This window comes from Rhinatrema bivittatum, chromosome 9 (assembly GCF_901001135.1).
Source record: "Rhinatrema bivittatum chromosome 9, aRhiBiv1.1, whole genome shotgun sequence".
In the NCBI taxonomy this organism is placed as follows: Eukaryota; Metazoa; Chordata; class Amphibia; order Gymnophiona; family Rhinatrematidae; genus Rhinatrema; species Rhinatrema bivittatum.
In genome coordinates, this window is record NC_042623.1 from 151,511,954 (window position 1) to 151,523,283 (window position 11,330).

The window sequence follows — 11,330 nt, forward strand, 5'->3', positions numbered from 1 at the left end:
CAGCAATGGATTTCTTGTCTCCCCTATCCTTGCAGCCCTAAGCAGTTTCCTAATTGGCCCAAATAGAGATCAAAAGGCAGAAAGCATTGCAATACAATACACTGGAGTTGCTTGAAATTTAGAGAGCCTATGACTTTTAAAACTTATACTCAGCATAAGATATAGTGTTATGCATATTGCTAGACACTTAAGATAGTATATTTCAAGAAGGCCAAATTTCTATTGACTACATTAGAATGCTGCTTTAACGATCATAACACAATTTAATATCAAGTAGAAATATGGGTGCCTCACAGAATCCCCTCCCCCCATCCGCCCTTCACTTAAAAAACGTCATTGCTCTATTGTACTGTAAAATAATAAACATGATGATGAATGTTTTTCGAATATTAGTTCATACAGACAAATGAAAGCAGAGAATATTTACTCCATATCATCCTGCAAAAATAAACATATACTTAATGACTTAAATTAACATACCCATCTTTTTCTTTAAATTTCACCTGTAACTTCTCTTTGTCTTTGTTGTTATCTTTGTCTTTGCTGTTATCTTTGTCTTTGTCATTATCTTCGACTTTATCTTTATCTTTATCTGTGTCTTTGTCTTTATCTTTGTCTTTGCCTTTCTCTTTGCCTTTGTCTTTGCCTTTGTCTTTGCCTTTGTCACTTTCATTTTTTTTCCATCTAAAGAAAGACATTTTGAGAATGTGGCAATGTCTGGCTTTCTATGCTCTCCTCCTGCATTTGAACTGTAATGATAATTCAACTGAATACTGGCATATTCAGGAAAACCCGTGGTCCCTACCCATAGACCCCATGTGCCTTAAGATTACCCCATTGAACATTAAGAAAGTATTCCCAAGAGCCTGCTTGCTCTTTAACAGTGCAAGGATGACATGACCAGCAAGTACTGCAGTACTAAGATGATGTCACAATGCTATTATGATGATGTTATGTGAGTTGTATGGCCAATATTCACTAATCTGATTGGCTCTAAGCCCTGAATTCCATTATTGAGAATAAAATCATTGTTCAGAACTGAACATTCTAACTGTAGTTTGCCAAACAATTAGTATTCATATGTTGTATGGGAAAAATATAATCATTTTACTCTTTCCTTTAAAGCTGTTTCAGGAATCTAGATCTGTGTTTTCCAACCCTGTCCTAGAGAGACATAAGGCTAGTCTGTTTTTCAGGATAGCCACAATGAATGTGACACATTTGCACACATTGAAGACCCAGTGTATGCAAATCAATCTCATGCATATTCACTGCAGCTATCTAAAAAACCAATGGGCCGATACAGTAAAATGGCGGGAGAGCGGGCGAGCGCCCACTCTCCTGGCGCGCACAGGACACTCTCCTGTGCGTGCGATACAGTATTTTAATTTATTAAAATTAGGGCCGGCGGTAAAAAGAGGTGCTAGGGACACCAGTGCGTCCCTAACACCTCTTTTTTGACAGGAGCAGCGGCTGTCAGCGGGTTTGACAGCCGACGCTCAATTTTGCCGGCGTCGGTTCTCAAGCCCACTGACAGCCACGGGTTCGGAAACCGGACGCCGGCAAAATTGAGGGTCCGGTTTTCGACCCGCAAGCAGCGGGCCAATCTCAAATTTTTTTTTCTATTTTTTTACTTTTTTTTAACTTTCGGGACCTCCGACTTAATATCGCCATGATATTAAGTCAGAGGGTGCACAGAAAAGCAGTTTTTACTGCTTTTCTGTGCACTTTCCCGGTGCCCGGAGAAATTAGCGCCTACCTTTGGGTAGGTGCTAATTTCTGAAAGTAAAATGTGCGGCTTGGCTGCACATTTTACTTTCTGTATCGCGCGGGAATAACTAATAGGGCCATCAACATGCATTTGCATGTTGCGGGCGCTATTAGGTTCGGGGGGTTGGACGCGCGTTTTGGACGCGCTATTACCCCTTACTGAATAAGGGGTAACGCTAGCGTGTTGAAAACTCGCGTCCAATCGCAGGTTAACAGTGCGCTCCAACGGAGCGCACTGTTAACCTGCTCCAACGGAGTGCACTGTACTGTATCGGCCTGCAAGACTGGTTCAGCGTGCTGCCAGGACTGGATTGAAAAATACTTTAGATAATAAAAACAATAAAGCACCTCAGAACTGAACTTTGTTATAAATGTCATACGTTCTTCAGGACAAAAGCTACTGTATCAAAAAGTAGCAGCATTCAAAGTCTGCAAAACAGAGGTCTGTACTGCTTTTATGAATATGAAAGTTTATGTAATCTCATCTCCCTTGGAATACCAACTGCATAGTGTCATTTGAAGACTTGTTAAAAATATAGAGGTCAACATTCAAAAGGATTTGTCTGGCCGTTTGTAGCTTAGCATGACAGATCTGTGGTTTAAATATTTTCCCCTGGCCGTCTAGCAAATTTTTAACTAGATAAGTCATTATCTAGCTAGAACTTATTCAGATAAAAATAATAGGCATCCTGGCAGCAGGGCTTAAACTTACCAGATGGCACTGTAGACTCGATCCCCCCATCCTGATGAAAAACTTCAACTTACTTCTGGTATATTAGTACTCAAAGCTCCCCCCCACCCCCAGCCCTCAAAAGATGTTAAACGTTGCAGGCCTATTAGCCAGAGGAACTTCCTCCCACCCTGATCCCAAATTCTGAATTTTATTAGCGACCTACTGCCCCCTTCAAAAACCCACCCTTTCACCTTCAAGACGAACAGGAACCTTCCTGCCCCACTTGGCACCCTCTAAAATCCCCCCAGTGCTCAAAGTGCGGTAGGATTGTAGCGCTCTCTGTGGCATCCACAGCTGCTGTCACAGTGTATTTTCTGATAGAAGTGTTGTGTATTACCCGACAGCAACGTTAGTAGTTTACAACATTGCTGGGAATGCTATGATCCTATTGCATTCCCAGGAGTTTGGGGGTTTGGCAAAAAGTGCGCACCATTTACCCCCCAAAAATAAAATACATTTTCTTTTTGTTTTTTTAATTTTTCAGTTTGAAATGAAATGAAAACATACTCATGTGCCCCATTTTAGTTTCATACAAAGGCACATCCCTAATCCTCAAGCCCAATATATAAATACCCACATTGACAACAATAAATAAAAAAATAACAGCGAATAAGTTAAAAACACAATCTAAAACGTAATAAATAAAACAAAAATAAAACCGTGACTATCCAACTCATAACTCAGAGTGCCTGTAAAAATAACCACATCAACAGATCTTGCACAACATGCAATTCTTCAGTCAATTCAGATAGTAGGAGCAATCACAGAAAAAGCTGTCTGACAAACCAACACTAACTAAACTTCTCTTATTAACAGAATATTATTTAGCATAGCAGCTGTGTGACGCAGAGGAGCACTCGTAATAATTTTCTGCAGTTCTATCCTTATGGTTACATAAGCCCCACAGGCAGCCGTTGTGTCACAAGCTCTATCACAGGAAGCAGCTCCCTCCTGACATACAGCTGTCACCTGACCTCATAAGTCTTTTTTTTTTAACATGTTATTTAAGCTTAAAGATTTAAACAAGTTCAAAGCAAGATCACAAAATCTGGACTATCATAATAGACTAAAGCCCAAATTTTAAAAGCCTTGCACACATAAATTTCGGGGGTTACGCGCGTGGCCAGGGCTGTGTGTGTGCCGCGCGCGTTTTCCAAAGGGCCTGGCCACGCACGTAACCCCCTGGTACACGCAGAAGTGCCAGGCCAGATAAAAGGGGCAGGCCAGGGGTTGTGGTCCGGATGGGGAGGGGAGGGGTGGGGGGCGGGCCGGGATAGTAAGTATGAAAATAAAAAATTGGGGGATAGTTAAGGTAGGATTATGGAGCAGGTAGGAGAGGGGAAGAGGGAAGAAGGATAGGATTAGGGTTAGGGAAATTCCCTCCTAGTCCGCTCCTTTATTGGAGGGCCATTTTGAACAAAGCACTTTGCCCTAATAAAAGCAAAGGAAGATCTTTCCATGCTGTTAGTTGCTCCTTGATCAATTCCATGAGTTTCCTTATCTATAAAGTTGGGTTTTATGATGTAATATATGTTGAATTTCTCTCTGATATAGTGAGTGATTTAAGGTTTTTATCACAGTATCAATTTGACCCTGTAAGTTAACCTGGTGACACTTAATAATATGATGTTTCTTCAAAGATTGCAGCTGCTCATGTAAATGCAAAATTTCTTTTATCACTAACTTTAATTTTGTGGGCTGTGTATGATGGTATTATATGCCCATGAAATTTCTGCTTTTCCTGCGTTTCAGAAGACATCCCCCTGAACATTTTATGTATAGTTAAATTCTGCATACACTTTCCATTTATTTTTTAAGTACACATAGAAGTCCTTATCATAATATAGTGCTGGTTGCAACCTCCATTGAAAACTAGATGCTTTACAATTAGAAATGACTAAATCTTTTGAAATAGGTGCATGATCAGAAATGGTAAAAACATCTATGGAGGCCGATCGGAGTCTAGGGAATAGAGCCACAGAAATCCAAGAAATAATCCACAGAAATCCAAGAAATAATCAATTCTTGAGTAGAAATTATGCACTTTGGGAAAAAAATGAAAAATCTACCTCGGTGGGACACAAGGATCTCCATGCAGCTCTTTCATCATAAAGCGCACTCCTTCAGTCTGCTTGCATGTTACTTTTGAACGGTTGAGCTTGGTATCTACTTCTGGGTGTATCAGTAAGTTGAAATCTTCCCCTATCATTAATTTATTATGTATTAATTGTCCCAGCTTTACCACCAGGCCAGAGAAAAAGGTCTGATTAAGTACATTTATTAAGATTTTTATATTTTGCTTTTCAGCACTTCAAAGCAGATTACATTCAGGTACTATAGACAATGCCCTCTCCCCAGAGGGGGAAGAATCTAAGTTTATATCTGAGGCAAAGGAGGGCAAAGTGACTTGCCCAAGGTCACAAGGAGCAACAGTGGGACTTGAATCCTGATCTCCTCTATTAGTAGCGCACTGCTCGAACCACTAGGCTACTCCTCCACAAATTTCTGGCTTGCACTAGATCCACACAGAATGAGATAATGACCTTCTTTATTAACCAATTTTTTTTTCTCCAGAACAAACTGACAATTCTTGTGAATCACAATAGCAATGCCCCTTTGTCTACTAGAATGTCACATAATGGCACTGTTCTACCCAATCCTGTCTCAGCTTTCCATGCTCTTTATCAGAAAGATGGGTTTCCTGAAGGAATGCAATTTGGGCTTTAGCTTTCTTAAACAAATTTAATTTTTTTTTCTTTTAATTGAGGAGTGATTTCCATTTAAAGAGATTATCTTACATGTAGCCATATTCTGGTAAATAAATTGATATTGGATTATTCCAAATAGTTGGTTCTGAGATAAAACCGGGATGCTGCCCAGCCTCAACATCCCAAGCACACTAGGAATGGTCATTTGCAGTAATCTCTTCTTTCATTGCCAAAACTTCACAAAACGGCCAAGGAGACATTTTCAGACACACTTGCATGCTTCCATTCAAACATTACAACACATAATCACGTTCTGCATTCCTAATCTTACAGTCCACCAGTTTCCAACAACATCCCAACAAAAAAATATCGCACACATCATTCTTGCTCCAAAGATCTGAATCTTCATATTTTTCATGAAGATACTCCCACCAGGCTTGAATATGCCCTTTGATTCCTGTTACCAATGTTGCACATAGAATCAGTAGGTCTAAGAATAAGAAGTAAAAAAAACCCCCCAAAAACAATTAAATATAAGCAGTAGCAAAGAATAAAGAACGGTCCCAGTGTCAGAGTCATTAAAATCAGATTATTATTAGATGGAGTCATGTATTTCACAGGCTTTTCCTGCTTTTCCTCCTCCATTATGTGGCTACGACCAGCAAATCTGTGTATATGCAACCCAGCCTATTTAAAATATTCGTTCTAGGACCTTTGCTGTAGAAAGGAAATAAAAAAATAAGGGAAACAGTAGGAACAACAAGGAAAGAGGGAGAAAGAAAAATAAAATAAACTCTGTACTCTCTGTGACTTCGCATTAAGGTCTCTGTAATGTCCTAGTTCCAGGAATCTGGAAACCAAAAACCAAGTGATCCAGCTCGTACTAGTTTATGGTGACAGCAATTGTCTTTATCTAAGCGTCAGACATTAAACCAAAACAAAAGTAACGGTGGTTAAAGCACTAGTGATGTCAATAAAAAATTGAACCGTATTCAGAGTCAGCTTATCGTGGATATAAAACAGCACAGTACACTTGAAACTACAACTTGTCTTCCAAAAAAAGTCTGTGATGCCACAGTATGGAACCAAATTGTAGACACAAGGCATCACTTGTTTGTTATCCTTTCTGTGCCAGATCCGTCGTTGCACTACTCACATTGTAAAGGACCACTGATTTGAGAGGGAGAAGGAACAAAAAAGATGGCCACCATGAAAATCTCATACACATAAAAAATCAACAAAAGGAAACGAGCATCATACTTTGTATTGTAGCAGGTCATCAACATAACTAACATAACAGTGAGTACCACGTAGGCCTCCAAAGGCATCTCTGCACCAAACTGAAAATAGCAACACAAAGCCCCTCTGTGTTTCATTTAGGTCTTTGCTGAATTTTTCATCGCATCCAGAAACTTAAGTGCTTGTTCCTTGGTAAGCAAAACAGTAGTATGACCATCATAAAAAAAACTTTAAGCTTTGCAGGATATTGAAGTGAGAATTTCACTCCTCTGTGAAATAATTCACTGTAAATGGGAGAGAAGTCCTGCCTGCTCTCAGAGACCTTTGCGGAATAATTGTTGAACAGCAAAATCTTTGAATCATTTTATTTCAGTGGATTTGAGTTATATTTCTTTTTATATGCATTTAAGATCTTTACTTTGTCCACAAAATTCAAGATTCTTGTGACAATTGGACTCCGTTTGAAGGAATTCTGAGAGCTTTGACCAATTCTGTGAGCTCTTTCCACTACGAAATACTTAATACATATTCATTACATTTGCATCATAGTAGCATAGGGACAAACATAAAGGGATACATAGAGGTACAAAAGAGTTTGTAATTGGTCATTTTAGATTAACAGAAGATGTGGTAACAATCACAGGTCTGCTAGAAGGGTTAGGGAGCCAGGATAACAAAAATAAGTGTATTGAAGTAAATTAGCCAGGTGGTGGATGATGAATCAGTCTCATGGTTAAGTAAAGTGATAAAAGGAGTCTCTGTTGTTGTCTTTGTCATAATGGGATCTGGTAGAAAGTATGGTCAAATAAACAAGCTTTGACTTTTCTCCTGAAGGTAAGCTAGGATACCTCATGGCATAGAGGTAATTGTATCTTGTTCCATAATTTTGGGGCACGGCAGCTGAATGCATGAAGTCCTGTAAAAGTATCTGGCAGAAGCCAGTGGAAAAGAGGATAAGAGGGCTATTTGGGAGGACTGAAGTTCCATTCTATGGGTGTAGAACAGCAGCTGGGATAGATACTCAGGAGACATGTTTACTACTTGAAAACAAAGAGTTTTGATTTGAATTCTGTTTTTAACTGGAGTCAGTGCAGCTGACTTAAGATTGCCTTATGTGGTCAGTTGCTTTTTCCTCAACAAAACTTTTGGAGGCTAGACTTTGTAGGAATTGGAGACATGTAAGATTGATTATATTGTGATATTTCAGGGAATAGAGAATTACAATAGTTCCTGCAACTGGTGATTAACACATGTATCATAGTAGCAGGTTATATATTGAAATAGTTGTACAGTTGCTGTATCTGATACAGAAACATAAAGGAGGTCTTTATCATCTTTAAGATGTGTGCTTCTATTGTAAGGTTGTGGTTAAGTTGAATCCTCAGACTCTGCACTGAGTCTTTAGGTTATAAAAGAATACCTGACATGGAGGGCAGAGCTAGTTGAGGGTGCCCTTGATGGCTTAGCCAAAAGAGTTCCAATTTTGATGGGTTGAGTTTGAGCTTCTTGGACAGTAGGGTTTTTATAAGCAAATTAAATGATTAAAAATGGACAGTATTTTGTTAAAGGGTGAATGAGTGAGAAGACCAGGCACTTTATATAGATCTAAAGAGACATTGGCTTGCTGATACACTATCGTCTCTCATAACCTTTGTCTCTTAATATAAGCTTATTCAATACGGTCTCTTTTTTGGGGTTCTTAAGTCAAGTTCAGAACCCTTGTCACCTTGAACATAGGAACATAAGAACATAAGAAAATGCCATACTGGGTCAGACCAAGGGTCCATCAAGCCCAGCATCCTGTTTTCAACAGTGGCCAATCCAGGCCATAAGAACCTGGCAAGTAACCAAAAACTAAGTCTATTCCATGTTACCATTGCTAATGGCAATGGCTATTCTCTAAGTGAACTTAATAGCAGGTAATGGACTTCTCCTCCAAGAACTCATCCAATCCTTTTTTAAACACCGCTATACTAACTGCACTAACCACATCCTCTGGCAACAAATTCCAGAGTTTAATTGTGCGTTGAATAAAAAAGAACTTTCTCCGATTAGTTTTAAATGTGCCCCATGCTAACTTCATGGAGTGCCCCCTAGTCTTTCTACTATCTGAAAGAGTAAATAACCGATTCACATCTACCCGTTCTACACCTCTCATAATTTTAAACATCTCTATCATATCCCCCCTCAGCCATCTCTTCTCCAAGCTGAAAAGTCCTAACCTCTTTAGTCTTTCCTCATAGGGGAGCTGTTCTATTCCCCTTACCATTTTGGTAGCCCTTCTCTGTACCTTCTCCATCGCAATTATATCTTTTTTGAGATGCGGCAACCAGAATTGTACACAGTATTCAAGGTGCGGTCTCACCATGGAGCGATACAGAGGCATTATGACATTTTCCGTTTTATTCACCATTCCCTTTCTAATAATTCCCAACATTGTTTACTTTTTTGACTGCCGCAGCACACTGAACCGACGATTTCAATGTGTTATCCACTATGACGCCTAGATCTCTTTCTTGGGTTGTAGCACCTAATATGGAACCCAACATTGTGTAATTATAGCATGGGTTATTTTTCCCTATATGCATCACCTTGCACTTATCCACATTAAATTTCATCTGCCATTTGGATGCCCAATTTTCCAGTCTCACAAGGTATCACAATCTGCTTGTTATTTAACTACTCTGAACAATTTTGTGTCATCTGCAAATTTGATTATCTCACTCGTCATATTTCTTTCCAGATCATTTATAAATATATTGAAAAGTAAGGGTCCCAATACAGATCCCTGAGGCACTCCACTGTCCACTCCCTTCCACTGAGAAAATTGTCCATTTAATCCTACTCTCTGTTTCCTGTCTTTTAGCCAGTTTGCAGTCCACAAAAGGAATTTAGATTTGTAAATTTGTTTGGTTGCAACTGGTTCAAGCGCTAGGGAGTGGTGAGAAATGATAGCAACATCTCCACCATGGTCCATGAGTTGGGTTGAGTGATATATTTGGTATCCTGATGGGCAGAGTTGAATGAGGGTGATGGTGTCACCTTCACCCTCACTCCTCTGCCCGTCAGGATGCACAAACTTTGAACCTTTTCCCTTGGAAAGGAAACAGTAGAACTAGGGGTCATGTAATGAAGCTCCGGGGGGTGGGGGGGGGGGTGGATTTTTCTTCATGGAGAGCATGCTGGATGCCTAGAATGCCCTTCCAGAGGAGGTAGTGAAGACAAGAACTGTTAACGAATTCAAAAGGACATGGGACAAACACTGTGGACTCCTAAAGGCTTGAAGAAAGGGGTGGTGTAACATTTCTGCTGGAGGTAACCTGCACAGATTGGCTTATCAGAATGCATGGAAGTAACAATGCATGGAACAGCAGTTACTAACCTTAACAGAATGCATAAGAGTAATCTGCATAGAACAGCAGATACTACCCTTAACAGAACACATGGGAGTAACCTGCATGGAATGGCAGTTACTACCCTTACCAGAAGCATGGAGGTAACCTACATAAATGGCAGTTACTACCATAAGCAAATTGTTGAACAGACTCAATGGACCATTTGGTCTTTATCTGCTGTCATTACTATGTTACTATATTATGTTTCACCTAGCTAGGTCTCTGTGAGGTATAGGATGTGTAGCTTGAATTATTCAATTAAGTCTGGGATGAAGGGGGCTTTGCTATTTGTGGTTTTTGTTAAGGAGCATTTGAATCTGTCAATGCAATTAAGTATGCTTGGAGGTCTACCATAGTAGCTCTACATCTATAAGATCTATACCTCCTTCAGCTCTTGGAATATACAATTTTGGCACATACTGGTTCTTGTAGATTGGCTGATGGGAGCTTTTTTATGCTTATCTCCAACTGGTTGTTGTCAGTCTATGAGTCCAAGGCTCTATGTCAAGTTAATTGATAGATCTGTGCTGTTAAAGCACTTTTCAGTATTAGTTTGTGTTTTGTCCCAATGATTTATGATTGATTGTTGCCTATTGATTTACTCCTAGACATTTATAAATGTCTTTCTGTTTGTATTCTTTTATACTATAGTCTTCCATTAAAGAGACATTTTTGGTTAGTTTTCTTCTAATGATGGTTATTTTGGCCCATTTGACAAAGTCATATGGCATCCTGGTCTCATTTGAGAAGATCTTCACTACTCAAACTTATTCTGCTAAATTTTCATGGTGAATTTGATGTATGCTATAAAGCCCGAGTTCATGTTGTACATGTCTCTATAGTTTATGATTTAAGACTCCTGAGATGCTAAAATCCTTTCAATCCATGCTATACTAAGATTTTGGCTTTTCTTACAGCTAATCATGATAGCTTTATTCAGTGTTAAATGATTTATGGTTCCATGTGAACATCTCTTATTGCCTTTCTGTTCTATAAACATGATGCTGTTGGTGTCAATTCATACATTTTATCTGCATTTCTATTAGTATACAGATTGTAGGCAGGTAGGTTATTGGTTTTTGGGGATATTTTACTTGAGTCTCCCTTTGGGAGAAGGAATGTTCATCCTGTTATTAATCGTTATAGTTGTGTAAGGCATCCTATGTATCTGAGAGCGAGCAAAGATTCAAGTTTCTATTTAAAAATTGTTTATCTAGTAACAAAGTCAAACCCTTTCAGAAATCAAGACCCTTAAGTTAAAAAATAACTAGTAAAGCCAGTTGTCCTCAGATCAGGACTAGGAATGCCATTGTACTTTTTAAATATTGACAACATTAAAACATTAATTTGATGTATACAATTTATCTTGAATATTTGCTTGAAAACTACATGCATCCAATCAGAAAAAATGAAATTAAATACATTCATATGAAAGAAGTTCTTTTGAATAGGATACCTGAGAGCAGAGAAAAAAATATTTTAATC

At 39.0% G+C, this 11,330-nt stretch overlaps 1 protein-coding gene across 2 annotated transcripts in view; it reads right to left on the reverse strand.

Annotated features, from left to right (window-relative positions):
- LOC115099499 (tripartite motif-containing protein 42-like) overlaps positions 1–888 on the reverse strand; it is a 90,155-nt gene extending 89,267 nt beyond the window's left edge. For both annotated transcript variants that reach the window (XM_029617174.1, XM_029617172.1), the window contains exon 1: positions 481–888. In XM_029617174.1, the coding sequence (XP_029473034.1) occupies positions 481–698 (218 nt within the window). In that variant the 5' untranslated portion in view covers positions 699–888. The remainder of the gene's footprint in view (positions 1–480) is intronic.
- Positions 889–11,330: the final 10,442 nt, after the last annotated feature.